This window comes from Solanum tuberosum, unplaced genomic scaffold (assembly GCF_000226075.1).
Source record: "Solanum tuberosum cultivar DM 1-3 516 R44 unplaced genomic scaffold, SolTub_3.0 scf00137, whole genome shotgun sequence".
Lineage (NCBI taxonomy): Eukaryota > Viridiplantae > Streptophyta > Magnoliopsida > Solanales > Solanaceae > Solanum > Solanum tuberosum.
In genome coordinates, this window is record NW_006239066.1 from 163,394 (window position 1) to 185,318 (window position 21,925).

The 21,925-nt window shown below is 34.0% G+C and overlaps 2 protein-coding genes across 6 annotated transcripts in view; both read left to right on the plus strand.

Moving 5' to 3' along the window:
• The window catches only part of LOC102605313 (probable serine/threonine-protein kinase GCN2), a 61,527-nt gene extending 49,700 nt beyond the window's left edge, over positions 1 to 11,827 (plus strand). The window contains exons 26-31 of one of the 5 annotated variants that reach the window (XR_001474003.1): positions 1,676 to 1,761; positions 1,889 to 1,991; positions 2,064 to 2,186; positions 2,845 to 2,955; positions 11,267 to 11,361; positions 11,454 to 11,827. Coding sequence is in view for 3 of the 5 variants with exons in the window: in XM_006352012.2 (XP_006352074.1) it covers positions 1,676 to 1,761; positions 1,889 to 1,991; positions 2,064 to 2,186; positions 2,845 to 2,955 (423 nt within the window). In the remaining 2 variants the exon portion in view is untranslated. The other 4 variants (XR_001474004.1, XM_006352012.2, XM_015310766.1 and 1 more) reach the window with 4 other exon arrangements.
• A 6,212-nt stretch (positions 11,828 to 18,039) lies between these two features.
• LOC102606103 (serine/threonine-protein kinase-like protein ACR4) lies at positions 18,040 to 21,468 on the plus strand. Its single transcript, XM_006352014.2, has one exon. The coding sequence runs from the start codon at positions 18,573 to 18,575 to the stop codon at positions 21,258 to 21,260; it is 2,688 nt and encodes an 895-aa protein (XP_006352076.1). The 5' UTR covers positions 18,040 to 18,572; the 3' UTR covers positions 21,261 to 21,468.
• The last annotated feature ends 457 nt before the right edge of the window (positions 21,469 to 21,925 follow it).

The window sequence follows — 21,925 nt, forward strand, 5'->3', positions numbered from 1 at the left end:
TTTTTCCAACTGTTTACCAATCATCTGATTGGCTTTTCTGTCCAGGGGTTACTACCGCTCTCTTTGTATTTTGTATGTTGCAGTCAGGAATTGGGTTTGTCTTCTTCATATTTCCTGCTTTCTCCTTATTTGTTACCTGGTTCTTCTCGTGATCATTTGGCATAGTATTATTCTGTTGCCCTTGCTTACCCTTTTTGTCGTTCTTCCATTGACCGTTTCTCAACTCCGGGTGTAGTTTCCTACACTTATCTTCCCTGTGCCCCTGTATCATGCGGTGGAAGAAGAAAGCTGGTATAGTTTCATATTCAGCCTTCTGGATAAAAACGCCTGCATTGCCCTCATCATTCCTAATTTTAACCAGGATCTCATTAACAAGAGGCCTAGTAAGGTCAATTTCAGCCCTAATTTTGGTGGTGGCAGGTCTGGTTTTGGAGATTGTGTCTTTGTCCATGACGAGAGGGGTACCAATATGTTTACAGATGCGGCAAATGGCATCCCATTCATAATAGTGCCAAGGAAGGTTGGGGAGATTAATCCAGACGGGCTAGGGTGGTTTCTACTTCTGGTTGAAATAGATGTCCATCTGTGGATTTTCATGATGTGATTCGCACCGAAAGCAGGAAAATTCTTGGAGTACGCAATAAAATGATCATCCACATTATCGAAATTCAAAAAAACATGACGCATATTATACGCCTCAATCTTAACACATCCTTTACTAGTAATCGTTTTAGCAAATCCCTTTCAGGTAATGTCAATAGAAGGCCTGATGTGCGAGAATTTACCTACAATAGTCCATTTGCAGGTTGAGCAAGCAGGTCATTTTCTTGAGTGGTGAAGACCACCACTGGTTTACCATCTTGTAGGTCATATTCTCTTGGAGCTAATCGAACTCGATTTTGTGATTTTGTCCTGCCAGTCTATTGACGGTAGCATTAGCATAAGAAAAGGGTACTGGGTCTTCCGCAACGGGGTAGAGAAGCTTCGGAACAGAGCTTGAGGCCTCTGTATTATCACTTTATCATTTGAGATTTCTGAGATTTGAGCATTGTTAGGGTTCCGTGGAGGGGGAAAAGACCAACAAAACTTTGGGATTGGAAGAGGGAGAAACTAGCTCTGGGAGAGATTTGAATAAGATTACATTTGGCTATCTGGGGGATGATGCTTCAGCGGTGGGTCATGGAGGGCTGGGAGGTCCACCGTGAGGAAAATGGATCGGAGCTGAAGTCCCAACGGTAATAAAATCTTTAAAAAATCTTAGTGGGAGGTGAGAGATTCTCTCTCTATAATCTAAAATTCTTGGTGTCGTAAAATTGTTTGTTTTTCTTCATTCTTCAACATCCTTTACCAGTTTACTGTTCAAGGATGACCGTCCATTTAATGAAGGATGTTATGTCTCCTATTTTTTGAACCTTTAGTGCAATAAATATTCCAACAATGGCATCAAACGAGTTTGCTTTGTCAAACTTTAAAATGCCTGTGTCTGATTCTTCTTATTCTATCTTGTGAAAGGTAATTTATTTAACATATTTTGTAGCCAAATTATGTCTAATAGAATAAGCTAGAGGAAGTGGTGTCATCTTAATTTTCCAAATTCCTAGGGTTTTATGACTTATTAATTTTGAGTCATTCTTTTTCTGTCTCAATTTGTAATTTTCTGCATGAATATTTCCAGAAATCAAATCCTCCAGGAGCTGCAGGGAGCAGTCTTGCCTTAGAGACGATTTTGCAACATGCTTCTCTGGATAGCAGACCTCACAGGTGCTGTTTTCTCCATCTTTTCATCAAGTAGAAATATGAAATTGATACTATTTTGTCGTTACCCTTAATTCCTACTTCCTCACTTTCCAATCAGCAAGTTACCTAACATTACAGTAATAACATGCAGATATGATGTTGTCACGAATGTTCTTGTTTGTTCAAGAGGAGGTGGTGGTCTGTTAACAGAGCGGATGGAACTTTTGGCAGAGCTTTGGGAAGAAAATATCAGGGTTAGCTGTTCAATTACCACTCTTCTGCCTGAATGTGTTTGATATGTGAACTAAGTTTTGAACATTCTACAGGCTGAATTTGTTCCTCTATGTGATCCAAGCCTTACAGAACAGTATGAATATGCTAATGAGCATGACATCAAATGCCTTGTCATCATCACTGACACTGGTGTATCCCAAAAGGATTCAGTGAAGGTAGGATGACTTCTATTATATGTTTAAACTACTCTCTGCTTCGATGATCTTAGTTAAGTTGCCAAATACTGAAATGCATTATTCTGGTGAATGCCTCCACCTAACAATAAGATGGGAATCCCGACTATCTCTCTTCCATGGTTGTCTCCCACAATGACTGAGGATATTCAGATATAGAGCTGTTGTGAAAGAAAATGATGCATAGGGAATAGAACTTATCCTAGGGGAAATACTGATATTTGATGGAAAGTGACTGTTCAGGAATATCTCTGCACTTGATGATCTTAATTCTTAACACATGTAGCAGATTTAGATGTTTAGCGTGTTCCATCATGTCTAATAAGGTGAAATAATTTTCAAATGCTTACTGGTATTGCTTCCGAATGTAAGGATGTTTATTTTGAAATGACATTCCAAATGATGGAATATTGTGGAACTCCCTACCAAGATATATCTTCTACTTAGTTGCTTAAGACTTGGCACAATGATGAAGTTTTCAAAGATCATTTCATGTAGGAATAATCGTCTATTTGGAGAAAGCACTACTTTTCCTTTGGAGGCACATTAATTTTCAGAAACTCTATTCTGAGTAACCGTTCTTACAGCTTACATTTCCACCTCCAAAATGATTTACTTTTTCCTATTCATATGTGACCAGGTCCGACATCTTGAGCTCAAGAAGGAAAAAGAAGTGGAGAGAGGAAACCTCGTCAAGTTTCTATTAGAGGCCATGTCATCTCAGTTTAGAAACCCATCCATATGGAACTAGGTAAACTCGTTTGAAGTATCTCTAGGCTTTTCTTTTCTTGATTCTTTTTAAATCTATTAATGGCTATACTGTGACACCCCAAAACAGATTGAGACGTGGCAGACAACCGATGCCATTAACGTGCACCAAGTGAATATATAAAATTCTACCCAAGTCATGCCCTCATGCACCATATACTATTTCAGTTATGAAAACAATATCATTTTAAACATAGCATGTGTAATATCTTTTACAAAGATAAAGTATCATCAGTTTCATTAGCTTTCCCAAAACATGGAGTTTCAAACTGAGAAAATGGCCCTCCTTGGCCTAACAATTATGATAAGCATTGTTAGAATAAGAATAGGGAATAGGTACAAGAATAATATATACAATTTAGAATATGAATAGGAATAGTATATAAAATTCTAATTGGAAAAGATTGTAATGTAGTGTCCTAGTTGGAAAAGGAATCTAATGTAGTGTCTGCAAATAGGGTCTTTAATGTAATAATTGGCCAACATCAATTTCCACCAATACTCGAGCATAGGAAATCGCTCCATGGTCTCCGTAACCCTATCAGTATACAGGGGTTTACCTAGTGCATTTGTAATCTTACCCAAAACTTGGTTGGACCAGAACCCTATTGCCAAGCTAGTTAAGGTGACCCACAGTGGAACAGTTGTGATGTAGTCTGGGTTGAATTCAAAATCGCGTTTCCGAACCTGAAGCATAAACGACTTATTCCGATACGTGTAAGTCCCCCTATCAAAACTGTCACAATCATCCCTTGAATCAAACCAAAAAATGAAATACCCGTCATCGTGAGCAAGAATCTGTGGCTTTTGGAAAATCTCCACGCATTCGTTATGAAGAGCTCCATGTTTCTAAGATTAGGGGTATCTCCCATCACAGACCCTATAATTGCATTCTTCTAATAGTCCTCTTGGGGCTTGAGATCTGCTTCAACAAGTGTTACCACACGCTTCCCTTGATTAGAACTAGGAGCAAGGTACTAAAGCGTCTGCCCCCTTTGAGGCAGCCTGTGCTCTTTGAAATTTGGTTTCTCCTCCGGCGTTTCAGACGCCGAAGTCATCGTGGAGAATTGAAGACGACGTACCACCGGAGTTGTTCCCATCGGTCCAAAAGCGTCAAGGTGAATTGGCTTATGAGGAGCCGCCGATGTTCCTTCCCCCTCTTCTGGAATGGAGCTAAAAAGAGGAGGGAGATAGATCCCAAAAGTAATTGGAAGTCGACTAGTACAAAAGCCCTCATCTTGTACTTTTAGCTTAAACAAATTCAATAAAAAATTATTTAAGAATCATAGTGCATTTCACAAACCTTATTTAGTTCTTATAAGAACATAAATTTTACAAAGCACCAAAAGTGTGGCCTACTAGTCAATGAAGTGGGTTGAGAACCTGATGTCTAGGTTCAAATCCCAGTGGAGGCTAAAGCATTAGGTGATTTGTTTCCATTTGTCCAAGCCATGATGCACAGAGTTACCCACTACCTATACTGGTGAGAGATAGCAGGTACAAATAATCATTTAAGAATCATAGTGTGTTGCACAAACCTTAATAGTTCTTTTAACATAAATTTTACAAAGCACTAAGTGTATGAACTAGTAGTCAATGAAGTGGGTTGAGCACCATGATATCTCAAGTTCAAATCCCAACAAACGCAAACACACTAGGTGATTTGTTCCCATTTGTCCAAGCCTTGATGGATAGAGTTACTCGGTACCTATACTAGCGGGAGATAGCATGTATCAACCGGGCTTCTTTGAAGTGATAAGACTATTCAAATTACAATATTTGAGGAGAAAGAATCGTTCTAAATGTAAAGAAGAGGCATCTTTTACTTAATCGCGAAGAGTATTAACCAAGACTTCCAGATGAATGGGGTAGAGTATTAGTATATCTAATACAAAATTTAGATGTGAAAAATTGTCTTCTAAAAAAGGAAATGTTGAATGAATTGATCGTAAATTATGAGATTTGAAAATCTTTTTGCCTTCGAAAGAAGATAAAGAAGATATTCTAAATGTAAAGAAGAGGCATCTTTTACTTAATCGCGAAGAGTATTAACCAAGACTTCCAGATGAATGGGGTAGAGTATTAGTATATCTAATACAAAATTTAGATGTGAAAAATTGTCTTCTAAAAAAGGAAATGTTGAATGAATTGATCGTAAATATTATTAGATTTGAAAATCTTGTCTTTGAAAGGATAAAGAATCGTGGAATTAGTTGAGGTTTGCTCAAGTTGCTCAGATACCAACAGTTATAACCAAAAACATAAAATTTTACAAGGTCAACACTTGAGTAATTTATACAATGTATTTAAAGAAATGAAGCAAACTATGCGAGCTTGTCGCTCATGCACATGGGTTCTCACTCAAAACATTAATTTGAAAATTTGTAAGGTTTGTTAGAAAACCTCTTATTCCCTTCGGGAACATCCAATGAAAAAACAGATTAGAAAACCTCATAAGATGGTTCAAAGCTCACCTGGAGGGTAAACACCTAATATACCTCAATGTTTCCCTTTTATGACCACTGTTAGCTCCAACTACCCAATTGACGACCAAACATCTCCAATCCAATCAAACAACATGATTAAACGTACGTTCATCAGCAACAATTAGTTCAACAAAGTGTTTTACACTTCAGCTCAAATTCGACATTTCCATAATCCTTCCATGTTGGTGACATCTTAGTTAATCACCTTCTCTCTTCATTCAAAAATTCCTTATTAATATGAACTCATAACAGTTCCATTCTCAACTTTTCTTGCATTTCTCTCTATTTCATCTCATATGCCTCCAACAACAAAAATGTTCTATTTATAACGATTAAGTTACCCTCAAAACAAGTAAGAGAATACACAGTTGTTAGCAATAAAATTACCCAAAAAGAGTCGGGGTGGAATCCCAAAGTGAGTGATATAATGCAAGGAATTCAATTAAGAAAACAAGAGTATAAACCAATTCATTTGTAGCAACTAAAAGAGATTGGATGATTCCACTAAAATTACGAAAAGGATTTTGGTATCAAGTAGCACAATTACTAAAATTTGGATTTCAAACAAGTAAAAGACGATTTAGGGGTGTGTGGATTGGTATCAATATCAAGTAGGGGTACTTGTGCTTGCTCATTATCACTAAACAATCATGGATAGGCTGGATAATCTTAAATAACACTAATCTTCTTTCGATCTCATAGAATTAAATCATAGAATCTCCTTTTAGTCTCATTTATGTGAATCACAAATCAACCCAAAACCTTACTAGAATCTCTCTTTCGAGTAGATTTGACAACTAGAATTGAACCACAATTTCTCTTTCAAGCAAACTATAGTAAACAAATCTGAATTGCAGGCATTAAACTAATTACGCACTTCAAATAATCTCTTTCCAGCATCAATCGAATATCTAGGCTAGGATTAAGTTTGCAACCCTAACCCATGAATTAAGCCCATGTTAATTAGCTTAAATCCATGAATCTACAACAATAAAACAGAACAAGACACAAAACCCATTACAATAAATCAACGCCCAACCCCATAATCACACCCCTAGATTTGGGGTTTTAGCCAAGCATCATAAAAGGAAAAGAAAGTATACCCATTAGGATTTCAGCCATAGAGAATTGAAATTAAGCAATAATCTTCAAGACATACTTCAATTTGAACCTTCAATTGTCAATTATAAGGTTGTTCACAAAACCCCAAAACTAAAGAGTATTTTCTAAAAGGTAATACTAAGGTGATATCTAAAAAGTGATCCCAAAAGTCTTCTAAAAAAATATCTGATACATTTTCTCTCTTTTGGACTATTTATAGTTTCCCAAAATTCAATGCGTGAACAATTCGACAACATTAGTCGGGCTCGCCAAACATGTTTGGCGGATCGCCATTTGTTCCTCAGCTTGCCCTTCATTTGTTTCAGGCTTCAGGTGTTTGAACCTCAATTGACAGACTCAATTGGGTCTGCCTTTCACATTCGGCGGATCTCCAGTTACCACTTTGTTTGCCCTTTAGCTTTCATTTTTGCTCAGAATTTTGTCACCTTCGGCGATGGTCTACTAGTTCGCCCTTTCAGCTTCGGTGAATCGCCGTTTCATCTTCAATCCGCCAACCTGCCTTGAATATTTTCAATTGTGCACACTGTCACTTTGGGTGAGGTCATGCCAATTGGGTGATCCGCCTGTTTGGTTAGGCGACTACCAGATGGGAGTTTATACTTCTTTCAATATTTTTGGCGTTTTTTCATGTATTCATCCTTGCCTTGTCCTTTAGCCTTCATAGCTGCAAAACATCAAAATATCATTAGAATAGGACATAATTAGGCATTGAGAACACTAATTGTTGAACTAAAAAGGCCTCAAATGAATGGAAATCTACCACTCATCATCTATTCGAGTAAATTCTTAGTTGTTTGCCTCTCATTTAGCTACAAATGATTCAATGGCTTTGTTAAGGTCATCGTTAGAATTGGACTAGGAACATGAATCATATATAAAATCCTACTTGAAAAAGGATTGTAGGTATCAATGTAATAATGTAGATTGACAATTCAATAATATTTTTCTCTTATATTTTTCACATGGTATTAGAGCAATGGGGAAAGAAAACAAAGTCACAGTCACTGTGCCTTAAATTTTTGATGACTATTTTCTCTTCTTCTTTCGTCGGTGTTGTGCGAAAACCAACACTACCACAGTGTCCCCACTCTACTTTAACCAAACCAGTTAACCGCTCCGGCACTGCACATCCCATGTGCTACTTGAAGCTGCGACACCGGCGACGCGTCAGATCCACACGTCGGTGCCTGAGGGTGATTTTTGTGAATTTTTTATTGCGGATTTGGCTTACTAGAGATCGTGAGGATGTTCCAAGCCAGAATATCAAGTTATTGCTAATATTCGATCGCTGAAACCCTAATATGGTACTCCAATCACTGTTTTCGGCGATTCCAGGTTAATATTTGGCCACTTTTTTGGCAGATATTTTTTCCCAGTAGGGTCGCCCAACATTCCGACCTACCCATATAGTTTTTTCCTCATTTTGACCACTTTCGGGTGGTCAAATCTGTTTTTCCGGCAACAAAAACAAGTTTTTCTTATAATTCCGACAACGGTTCTATATTTTTTGTCAGATTTTAGTCAACAAAATTATGATTTCACAAGATGTCTTTCAAAGTTGATATTTTTGGCTCCAAAATTACAAGAATTAGAAGTTCAAGCCCTATGATCACCCCGAAACCGTTAATGGGAACTTAAACTATTTGGCTTGGGCTTTTTCAGTTGAGTTGAGGTAAAAGGGTCAAGGTTTCCAAGACCACTTAACCAACAATGCTTGTGTGGTAGATGAAAAGAGTAAACTCAATGGGAAAAGATTGACGCTCAATTATGTAGTCTTCTTTGGCGATCTATTGATTCCAAGTTGATGTCCTTGTTTTGCCGATTCCTAATGTGTTATTCAGTTTGGAAAAATGCTCGTGCGTTATACACTAATGACATATCTCGTTTCTATGATGTGATATATCGGATGACCAACTTAAAGAAACAAGAATCCCATGTCTGCCTACTTGGGACAGGTATAGGCAGTCATGGAGGAATTTGAAATGTTGGTGCTTGTCACAACGAAGGATAACCAACAACAACATAGAGTCATAGACAAGCATTAATTCTAGTACTTACTCTTGCTGGACTTCCTACTAACCGTGATTCAGTGCGTGATCAGATTTTAGCTAGTCCTATAGTTCCTATAATTGATGAATTATTCTCTCGTGTACTTTTTCTTATCGCGCCTCCCAGTCACAAAGTGGTTCCATCACCCCCCATTGACTTCTCTGTTCTCGCATCTCAAACCATAGAAAAACGAAAAATCTCAATCTATGGAGAATCGACGAGGAGGAGGTCGTTTTGGAAGATCTTAATCTAAGTGTAGTTGTTGCCATATGCTTGGACACACTCGTAACATATGTTATACTCTGCATTGTCAACCACCTAATAATGATCCTATTGCTCAAAAGGAATATAATGAGTTCCTTTTAGTATCGAGCAAGTAAGCAGACATCTCCACTAGTAGCCTTTGTTTCTTAGCCTAGTCGACAATCCAATAATGTTCATATTGCTTAGACACAATATGATGAGTTCCTTCCGTATCGAGCAAGTAAGCATACGTCTCCACAAGTAGCCTATGTTGCTCAGCTTGATGCTTATGTTGCTAGTAATTCCTTTGCTTGTGTTTCACAATCTAGTGCACTTGGATCATGAGTTGTGGACTCGGGCGCTTTCTGATCATATTTATGGTAATAAATCACTTTTGTATGGTATTTTATTATTCATAATCTCTTCCTGCTATTACTTTAGCTAATGGGATCCAAACAAAACGAAAAGGAGTTGGACAAGCCAAACCCCTATCTTCGTCATTCTAAACTCTATTCTTTATGTCCCTGGTTGTCCTTTTAATCTTGCATTTGTTAGTCATTTGACAAAGCCCTACCCTATGCCATAACATTTTTTTACGATGATTTTCTCATGCAGGACCGCAGTATGGGACAAACGATTGACACAGGATATGAATTACAAGGCCTTTACTATCTTATCTCTTCAAATTCCTCCACAACATGCTCCATTACGGATCCCCCGGACCTAATTCACAAACGTTTGGAACATCCGAGTCTGTCCAAGCTACATAAGATGGTGCCTAGTTTGTCTAGTCTATCCACATTGTATTGTGAGCTGTGTCAACTTGGGAAACACACCCACACTACATTTTCACGTAGTGCTGAGGGTTTAGAGTTTATTTTTCATTAGTTCATTTTGATATTTGGGGTACTAGTAGAGTCTATTCCACCTTAGGATTTCGTTATATTGTTAGTTTCATTGATGATTATTCAAGATGTACTTGGATTTTCTTACTGAAGGATCATTCTGAGTTGTTCTATATTCAAAAGTTTGTGTAGAAAAACAAAATCAATTGGTGTTTCCATTCGTACTTTTTATAGTGTTAATGTCTTAGAATACTTATCTTCCCAGTTTCAAGAGTTTATGACTCACCAAGGAATTATTGATTTAGACATCTTGTTCGTACACCCCTCAGCAGAATGGGATAGCTGAAAAGAAGAATAGACATCTCATTTGAAGTTAAGACCATTGATGCTCGTATGAAACATTAGTTCATTGTGCGGTATTCTACTTAGCTTGGGCCTAGGGCTTTCATTAGACCCTAAGTCACTTCTAATACACTTTGTATACTTATTATTATGACCGAGTGATATTATACTAATTCAAGTCACCTTTGGCACACAACATTATTTTTATTACTCGTTAGCGCACTTTATAGTTCTAGAACCTTATGAAATTTTCAGGGTCTCTACATATACTTTGGTTCATATTCCTTTGATATACTACACTTGCATTTTGACTTTCTGGCTTTTCGATTTTGTTGACAGTTTTTTGCATCTGTTAGTCTTCTTAAAAGTGACCAAGCTAGACACCTCAGCTATTGGACATCTGGTGTTATTCATGAATCATTAAATTTATTGAAGCAAATATGACATACAACTTTAGTCAGATTGTAGTAATGTTATTTACATGGAGAAACGAGTGTAGAGACTACAACAACAGCATACCCGGTGGAATCCCACAAGCGGGGTCTGGGGAGGGTAGAATGTATGCAAACCTTACCATTACCTAATGAAGGTAGATAGGTTGTTTTCGAAAGACCCTCGACTCAAGTGCAGCAAATCTAGGTACAAAGAAGAAAGAGACAGTGAAGTGAAGAAAACATAGCAGGTAACAAGGAAACATTGCAAGGTCTACCAGAAGAAAGCAAAAACAACAACAAAATAGTGTGATAATCAAAACACAATCAACAATGAGTGCTGAGATTGTATCAGCATCCATGATCCAATCTGTTGAACTTCAGATCTTATTTCACATATTCAAGACGGAAGGTCAGATATGAGTGTGGAAGGTTTGTTATCTAAAATATCATCTCCAGGTATTATCCTCTGAGGGACAACATATAGTACTTGTCATGATTTGGTCATAGATGTATCATTTCCTTGAACAATATGATTCATAGTTGGCTATGTCTGTATCTATGTTTGCAACACCTATTCAAGTTATTCAAGCTTTTGAATATGTTATCTCTAAGGCATTAGTAACAACATGCAAGAAGCTAGAGTTGATTAGTTTTCAATGTTTTTTGGCCCTGTTAAAACTCACATTTCCAGGTGACTGATGGGCTTGTCAGGCCTAGCAAGAGATGAAGTGAAATTATCTGCCTAATGGTGTTCCAAACTTCAATATCTACAGAAAAATTGTGGGAGAGCTTGGGCATCCTTGCACAAATGTGTTAACTCAGATGGTAGATAGTACCTAATGGCACCTTGGAACGTCAAGACAAGTAGGTATGCTGTGATATGTACAATAATTAATCGGACAGGGTTAGAAGAACTAAATGCAAGATGATGTCGTTTGTCGCCATACTCTCCCAATGCAGTGAATTTTGTTGCACACTTGAATGGCAGTAGAATTTGATATCAATATTCCTGGAAATTCTCCACATCCTTGAGAGATGGGACAATCGTTGCACCTGAACCTTGGTTGACGCGCTGCTGACTTGCCGTTAAATACCCCATGCACTAGGGTGGCAAAGTTAAGTTTAAAAGGAGTGACATTTGGAACAAGAAGCACCAGGTGGACAAGGGCTCTTTGGAATCTAAAAGTTGCTGCAGTATTCTTATTTTTGTGTCGCTGCAAAATTGTTGTGTAGATGCATGATTTTTGGATATTTTTGAATTTGAAAGATCAGATTATTATTGTGATGGACTTGGTCTGATGGTGCTCAGTGAAGTTTTTTCTTTTTCGTTTTTATAGACGTTATGTTTGGCATCTTTGGTGTCAACTCATTCCTTGTTACTCTTGAGAAGTTTTTTTTCCCTTGGTGGTAAGGATGCATAGTGTGTGTATATATATATATATATACTAGTCTCTGGACATGTGCTTGTGTCCCATGTAATTTTTTATAGATCGATAAAATGATTAAAATTACAGAATTACGATTCGAAAATTCATAGAAAATCAAATTAAAGAAGTCTAATATTAAGAAAAAACAAATAAAAACATAAAAGAAAAAAAATACAATATACACATTCTTCTTACGACTTTGATTATAACAATATAGATGGAAGAAGAAATACAAAATCAGTACATAATATTTTGGGTTCTTATCAACACCTTCTTCCACAATTAATCAAAATTCAAGAATCTTCTTCACCAAGTCAAACTAAAACATGAACTAAATAGTAAATAATAATATTAATTTCATGTTACCTTATAAATATAAGCTCTTAAACACAAAATAAAATAAATTTACTTGTCCAGATAGTATTGAGCAAAATCCAAAACAATAAACAAATTTCAGAAAAAAGAGAATCGTAATTTACTATTCTTTTGTACACCTTTATATAGTGCAAGCAAGATAAGAAAGATGAGTAATAGATAATTATTAATACTAATTACAGGTAGAAGCTCAAAGGATAAAACAAATGAAGTTGAAATACGAAAAGACTATAACGCAAATAATGTATTTTAGAACTTTTATAGGTAACATCTCTTAATTATTGGAAGTTCTAAATATGAAAAGAATGAGAATTGTAAATATTAAGAGTAACAATCAAATAGATAATTAAATATGAGTCATGAAAATGAATTCAAAATAAACAAAGGAGAAAAATAATAAATAAATAAAGAAGAGGAAAAAAATTAGTTCCTATGATATTAAGTGCAATGAGAATAAATACAGTAATGGAAAAGATTAAAAAAAAAGTAATTATTTAATTTTTAAAAGGATAAAAATATCTAATTTCTTTCCATGGATGTTTTGGTCTTTCTTCATTTGACTTAACACTTTTCCAGTTTTAATATTTAATCATAATATGCTATGACTAGAGAACTTGATCACGCTTCGTATGATCGTAAAAAGTTATTTTTTGATTAAATTTATATTTATTCTATTGTCTAATCGTAACGGTATTACTTGTTTTAATAATATATGAAAATTTCTTTTAAATGATAAAAAAGAAATGCTTAACAAATTTAACATCTATTGAGCAGAAAGTCAAAAGTTTTGAATTATGATATTAAAATAATATTTTCTCTCTCCTTAGTTATTATTACATTATTATATACAATGCAAACCTTTAGTTTTCTTAAATGTTGATATAGAGATTACAAAAAAAAATAAAAGTGAAATCAATATTTGATAGAAGAAATATAGCATCTGTCATTTGCATTTGTAAGCAAAAATTGACAAAAATATTCTCATGTTTTTATACACATAATGATGATATTTAATCTGTCTAATTAGTAAAAAGAAAACGAAAGTTACCTAAGACAAATGGGGAGTCAGATATTATAATAATAAGGAAATAAGTAAATGAGATATAATTTATCTAATTAGTAAGAAGAAACTAAAAATAACATAAGGAAAATAGAAAGATTCCAACAAAGTAATAATACTGTATTAATAAGGAAATAAATAAATGGAATAACTATAAATTTCTAATTCTTAATAAATCTATTTAATAGGAGTAATTTGAATAAAATGTAATAAATACTAATAATAATTTATAAGGAAATATATATAATAAAAAATTAAGGTTATGTGATTGTAGGATATTGAAATAATATCTTTCTCATTACTTAATTATAATAAAATTGTAATTAAACCTTCCTTCCTACAATGTAAATAATGCTTAATATATTGAATATAATTATTCTTTATTGTATTTAGTATGACAAAAAAAATTCTAAAAATTTGAGAAATTAGATAAATAGTAATCATGACTTCTAAGAGATATCACATCATCATTATCAGAGTTTGGACCCACAAGGGCAATTTTTTTCTTCCAAAATGCATAAAGGGCTATTGAAATTTTATTTATACCAAAACAAACAACGTGTTGCTGGGCAGCAAGATCTTTTCTCAATTCTAACACCGTTAATTTGATCTTTCTCGATGCAGGAGCAGCGATTTCATCCAAAAAAAAAAATGCATGCATTGTTTTCTTCTTATTGTAACATGTTTTATTTTGGTCAGTAGTCAAACTTTAAATCTTCTTTTATAATATTCATTCCCTGTAATAATATAATATTACAATATATTAATAATCAATTTTTTTGGTAAATAATTTTTTCATGTTATATTACATTTTATATTCTCAATAATAACAATTTTCTATTTTAATTAAAAAAACAAATCAAACAACGTATGAAAAAATAACCGTATATGAGAGACTTTTTGAATAATTAAATCAATGACATGAAGCTAAGTAATGTCAAGAAATTTTTTCCAACTAAGATTAAAATTTTGTGGGACAAAGGAAAAATAATGATTAATGCACTAATAATAACAAAATAGACATGTAATTTTCTTTTAAGGAAACTTATATTGTACTGCCGATATAGCAAGAAACGTACGTTTATTTTTTTCATTTCATTTTATGTGCTATAAATTGATCGACATAAAATTTTTTTATAAAAAAACTGCTTTTTAAAATTTAAAAAATGATAAAATTGATTTTAAATATATATATCAATAGTTACATTACTACAAACTTATGACATTAAGGATAATTGAATTATGCCTGCATGAATAATCAAGTTTATAATGTCCTAAGTTCATTTTTTAAAAAGAAAAATATCTTTTTTTTCCTTTAAAGAAAGGTACCCAATATTAATAGGCAGTTTTTTATTACTTCATAAATAGAATACATTATGTTGTCTTACTCAACAACACAAATAATTTTAAAAAATAAGCATATCGTTGCCCCCGGATCAACCTTTATCTAAAAATAAATTGATGAAATCGCTGCTCCTGCAGCGATTTAAGAAAAAAAATCCAACTGCAGCTGCAGCGAGAAAGATCGATTTAAAGACGTTGTTAACGGTGTTAAAATTGAGAAAGGATCTCGTTGCCCCAACAATGAGTTGTCCGTTTTAGTATTAAAAAAATTCAATAGCCCTTTATGCATTTTGAAAGAAAAAAGTGGCCATTTTAGCTCTGGACTCATCACTATCATACACAACTTTATATATAAAGTTAAAATAACTAATTTTTAAGAATAAATAAAAATAATAATTAAAAAAACAAACAAATAAAAAGAAGTGATTTAAAAAATGATATAAATAACATTAATAATGAAATTAAGGAGAAGAAGTAAAAGAAATTAATAGTATTAATAGTTCAGACATCTCCAACCCTACACTCTATTTTACTCTCCAAATATAAAGTTCTCTATTTTTTTAGATAATCAACTTCAATCCAATTCTCTATTTTACTTTTTAAAAAAGGAATTTTCTTCTCTCTCTTCAATATTATATTATTATTTTTATTTCATTCTTATTTCATAATATAAATCCTTTCATTTTTTCAATAATCACTTTATATAATTTTCGTATGATATAATTTTTTTTTTTCAATTCTTTTTTTAATAGAAAAATTATTTTATTTTAAATAACATAAATTGCAAGCAAATATTATATAGTATACAAATTAATGGACAATTCAAATATATGTGAAATCATTAATGAAATACAAGGACATAAACATTAGATGAATAGTCAACTTTTAAGATTATTACGTATTTACGTTGCTCCCATAAATATTCTATTGATGTATTATGGAGTTCAAAATGAACATTTTTGTCCTTAATTTTCTTATATCTAGCTAAAATTGTTCAAATCATAGATTTTCATCTATCACCATTTATGTCGTTGCAGTTGGAGCCTCTATGACATCTTGAATTGGTGCATTAAAATCATGTTCGTTCTTGATTATCAAGTTATGTAGTATAATACATGTAGTCGTTATATCATGTAGCACATCTTTCTCCAAAAACATGACGGTCCTACAATAATTGCAAAAAACGTGATTGCAAAATTCCGCATGCACGTTCAACATCTTTTTGACACGATTCTTGTTTCATCACGAAATATTTCTTCTTTTGAAAATGTGGATCTTTGAACAATTGTAGATCATTTAATTTTGTCCATTCTTTATAGTGAAATTAATAATAAAATTAAATTATATTAAAGTGACGAAAATTTTAAAAATTGAAATACAGGAATAAAAGTAAAATATATTAAATAATATATTTTTTTAAATATTATATTATATTTTAAAAAAATATGAATATTAGAGATTCAATTAATGACCTTATATGAAAAATAATATGTTAGTTACAAAATATTAGAAATACTAATAAAATAATTTAAAAAATGAAATAGAGAGTGTGAATAGTAGTTCTCCAACTATTCACCTCTCTATAAATGAATGATAGATGATGAAATAAAGAGGGGTTGGAGAGCCCATTCTCTATTTTACTTTCTAAATATAAAAAAATAGAGTTGGGTTGTAGATAGTCTAACAAATATATTTCGTGTTTTTAGATCATCCACTAAAACAAATATGTAACTCACGTCAACATAGATCCACAATCATATTTCGTGTTTTTAGATCATCACTGACGAATTATTAAATGGAAAAAAAAAATTGGCCAGAAAATTTAGCCAGAATGATATTTTACCTATGTTATTTTATCTTTTTGAACATTTTTTACCGTTTTTAACTTTAATACCTTTTAATTTAAAAATAGAAAAAAGATCAGTTTATTTTAAAATAAAAAATATTATAAATTTTTTAAATTTCTGGCCAAGTTCTGACTAAATTTTCTGGCCATTTAGCATTACCCTTATTAAACCTATTAGATCATCACTAATTCTCCGAGCGTGAAATGAAATTAATTCCTTTAGGAGAACATAAATGTCTGCAGAACTATTCTTGAAACCTGGCGCAGAGGATAAAATAAATATTCAATCTATCTAATAATAGTTGTCCACTTGCGCATTTCTTATGAAACTATAAATAAAATGATAATTTACTATATCACCTTTTGAATATACTCTCTCTGTCCCTAATTACTTGTCCATTTTGATAAATAAAGAAAGAACATTTTTTTTATATCTATTATACCCTCAATAAATTACTTTGAAACTGTAGAGCTTCTTGAAAATCTCATGTTTTTAATTTATCCACTTTATAATTAATAGGGGTAAAATGGTAAACTACTATTCCAATAATTGTTTTCTTAATATGTGTGTCAATTCAAAAGTGGACAAATAATTAGGGACATAGGAAGTAAGAGATACAATATCTTGAAAAATGTAATAGGGAAATAACTATAATTAATGATGAGTAAATTATGAACTAAGTGTAAAATTATTTATTGATTTCATAAAGTAGACAAATACTCTCTCTGTCTAATAATAGTTGTCCACTATTGACCTGACACACCCCTTAAAAAATAATAAATAATATTGTAATACTACTTTATTATCCTTTGACTTTATTAAATTTAATGTTTTAAAAAATGTTTTAGATGATAAATAATACCCTCTATCCCTAATTACTTGTCCACATTTTCTTTTTTAATTGTCCCTAATTACTTGTTCATTTTAATAAATTAAGAAAGGACAATTTTTTTTTACCTATTATACCCTCAATTAATTATTTTAAAAAAAGTAGAACTTCTTGAAACTATTAAGTTTTTTAATTCATCCACTTCATAATTAATATGGGCAAAATGGTAAACTCATTATGTCAATTATTGATTTCTTAATAGGTGTGTCAATTCAAAAGTGAACAAATAATTAGGAACAAAGAGAGTATTTAATAGCAAGAGTAAAACAAACACAAAAGGTAAATTATATCTCTTAATTTTCTAGATTGGACAAATATTGATGGACAACTATTTTTAGTATAGTGGATAACTATTGTTAGACAAATAAAGTATTGTTGAATATCCCAAAATAATATAATGGACAACTATAATTAGGCGGAGGGAGAATTATTGTTGGACGGAGGAAGTAGAAACAAAATTTTTAAAGCTAGCAATTTTAGGATGATTAGGGGGGATTATGATAATGATTGTACTAAGTAGGTACAATTATAATGGAAATTTTAGTTAATTATGGTGTACTCTGTAAGAAGAGAGAAAATTTGAATAAAATTAAGTAGTAGTTATTTGTAGAAAGTAAGGGAGGACATGTGTGCAGGTATCCAGGCATTGAAATATCAATTTTGCAATAAATTTTTCATTAAATGCTTTCACCTACACTGCTCTTATTTTGAGAAGATGTAGTTTTGAAGCATTTAATGCTCACTTTTCTCTCTCTATTTCTCCTATGCTGTCTTTCACCACTTCATTCTTGAGGGCACCGATAACTTTGACACAAAAGGGGCTAAAAAAAATGTCATTATGTTCTCTTTTTTGTGTTTCTTGAACTGAAATATGCAGCTTCTTGGCTACAAATTTTGTTTAATTGTATTGATAACGAGGGTATTATAATTATTTGGGAGGAAGGAAAGTTGTGAATTTTGATCTCATCTACCCACCCATGGTATGTTTGAACTATTTTTTTTTTTCGTGTGTTTCATAAATTAAGTCAGCTACTATGGAGAAGGAGGAGTGGTATTTTGGTTCTATAAAAAAGGATAAAGGTGAAAGAAAGCACTGACTTTCTGTTTGTGTACTTTGTTTAATTTTTAATTTGTGTAATGGACGTGTTTAATAAGTGGTGTGTGGTGATGTGGAAATGTAGATACTTTGTAAGAGCTTTTATGCTTCTTGTAGTATTTTCAAAAGTATCAGGGTTTGGATCAATGTCTTCAATTGCTATTTCATATGGTGAATATGGTTCTGTTTTTTGTGGGTTGAAGTCAGATGGATCTCATTTGGTCAGCTGCTATGGCTCTACTTCTTCTATAATATATTCAACTCCAGCTCATTTCCCTTTTATTGGTCTTACTGCTGGAAATGGCTTTGTATGTGGACTTTTGATGGATTCTTACCAGCCTTATTGTTGGGGGAAAAGTAATTTTGTACAAATGGGAGTGCCTCAGCCTATGATCAAAGGGTCTCAATACTTGGAAATATCTGCAGGTGAAAATCATTTGTGTGGACTAAGGCAACCTTTAATGGGGAAGCATAGGAACACTTCACTTGTTGATTGCTGGGGTTATAACATGACCACAAATAATGAGTTTGAAGGTCAGATCCACTCTATTTCAGCTGGTTCTGAGTTTAATTGTGCTTTGTTTTCTGTCAATAAAAGTGTTTTATGTTGGGGGGATGAAACTAGTAGCCAGGTTATTACCCTAGCACCAAAAGATTTGAGATTTATTAAGATTGCAGCTGGGGGATATCATGTTTGTGGGATCCTAGAAGGGGTGAATTCTCAAGTGTATTGCTGGGGAAGGAGCATGAACCTTGAAGAAGAATTCTCTGTTGCTCAACTCAATGTTGAATTGGCAGCCCCTAGTGATCCAATTATATCTGTTGTTGGTGGTAAGTTTCATGCTTGTGGGATTAGGAGCTATGACCGTCATGTCGTTTGCTGGGGTTACAGAGTTGAGAAAAGCACACCACCTCCTAGTGGAGTTAGGCTTTATGAGATAGCAGCTGGTGACTACTTCACTTGTGGTATCCTTGCGGAAATTTCACTTTTGCCTGTTTGTTGGGGGTTTGGTTTTCCCTCATCGCTACCACTCGCTGTTTCTCCTGGAGTCTGCAAGCCTAGACCCTGTGCATCTGGCTTCTATGAGTTTAACAACGGAAGTGCAACTTGCAAGTCTCCTGATTCTCGCATTTGCCTTCCCTGCACCAATGGCTGCCCTGCTGAAATGTATCAACAGGTTCAATGCACTTCATCTACGGACAGTCAGTGCACGTATAATTGTTCAAGTTGTACCTCTGTTGACTGCCTAAACAGCTGTTCTACTGCTATTTCTGGGAAGAAGAACGCTAAATTTTGGTCACTCCAGTTACCAGTAATTGTTGCTGAGGTTGCATTTGCAGTATTCTTGGTGAGTGTTGTATCTCTAACTTCGATCGTATATGTTCGCTACAAATTAAGGAACTGTAGATGTTCAGGGAAAGGTCCTAGTCCTAGGAAGAATGGTACTTTCCCAAAGGAAATTGCTAAAGATAGGGCTGATTTGGATGATCTTAAAATAAGGAGAGCTCAGATGTTTACTTATGAAGATCTTGAGAGAGCAACTGAGGGATTCAAAGAAGAATCACAAGTTGGAAAGGGTAGCTTTTCGTGTGTTTTCAAGGGCGTTTTGAAGGACGGTACTGTGGTTGCTGTCAAGAGGGCTATAATGTCATCTGACATGAAGAAGAATTCAAAGGAGTTCCACAATGAGCTAGACTTGCTGTCCAGGTTGAATCATGCTCATTTGCTCAATTTGCTAGGTTATTGTGAAGAAGGTGGAGAGAGACTTCTAGTTTATGAGTACATGGCTAATGGCTCGTTGCATGAACATCTACACGGGAAAAAGAAGGAGCAATTGGATTGGATAAGAAGGGTAACCATTGCAGTCCAAGCTGCTCGGGGAATCGAATATTTGCATGGTTATGCATGTCCACCTGTGATTCACAGAGACATCAAGTCCTCAAACATCCTTATAGATGAAGAACACAATGCTCGAGTAGCTGATTTTGGGCTTTCCTTGCTTGGACCTGCTAATAGCAGTTCCCCATTAGCTGAGTTACCAGCAGGGACACTTGGGTACCTTGATCCCGAGTACTACAGACTACATTATCTTACAACCAAATCTGATGTCTATAGCTTTGGTGTTTTGCTTTTGGAAATTCTCAGTGGTCGGAAAGCTATTGACATGCAATACGATGAAGGGAACATAGTGGAATGGGCAGTCCCATTAATCAAAGCTGGTGAAATAGAGGCAATACTGGATCCAGTTTTGAAATCACCTTCTGATGCTGAAGCTCTTAGAAGAATCGCTAATATAGCCAGCAAATGCGTGAGGATGAGAGGGAAAGAGAGGCCGTCAATGGATAAAGTAACAACAGCTTTGGAGAGAGCACTTGCTCAATTGATGGGTAGTCCAAGCAATGACCAGCCTATCTTGCCAACAGAGGTTGTTCTAGGAAGCAGCAGAATGCACAAGAAGTCCTCATCAAATCGATCAACATCAGAAACAACAGATGTTGCAGAAACTGAGGATCAGAGGTATGTCGAATTCAGAGCTCCTTCGTGGATTACATTCCCAAGTGTAGCATCATCTCAGAGAAGAAAGTCTTCAGTATCGGACGCAGATGTTGAAGCAAAGAATTTAGAAAGTAGGAACTGTGGAAATGGAACTGATGGATTGAGAAGTTTGGAAGAAGAAATTGGACCAGCTTCTCCTCATGAACATTTGTTCTTGAAACACAACTTCTAATTAACATAACACTAAAAAGGAAATGCTCTGCAGGTTGATGCTTAATTATTTTGTTAGTGGAAGAAATGTATACAAGTAAAAGGTAAATGTTGTGAATTCTTGATAAATGTGATCAAGAATTCCCCACTCAACCATTGGCGATGAGCTTTAGCTAGATGTTTGATCCTGTAATTGTAAGTTCAATCTTTCTTCTTCTTTTTATGCATTCAATTCTGAGCATTTGATGTTTTCTTGGTAAACTAGAGTTCGTCATATCATGAGTGATACGAAAACTAATACATGAATAACTTGTTTCTATCCAACTACCAAATTACCCCTTAGATATATGAGTGCCAAAATCAACTCAAACACGTCCAATGTGCAGGGGCAGAGCCAGCCTTCTGTTAGGGGTTCATCCAAACCCACTTCGACGGAAAGTATTACTACGTAAAATTACATGTCGAATCCTATTTCGTTTGTTTAGTTCTTCGGATTTTGAACACCTTATGAAAAATCCAATCTTAGCTCCGCCATTGCCAATGTGTATGATATTTTTATGAGTTGGATCATGATGCGTTCGTTGAGTTGACCCTATGAAACAATCGGATCAAAGTAATGTAACCCAATACAAACAAGCAAATATATATATATATATATATATATATATATATATATATATACTATAA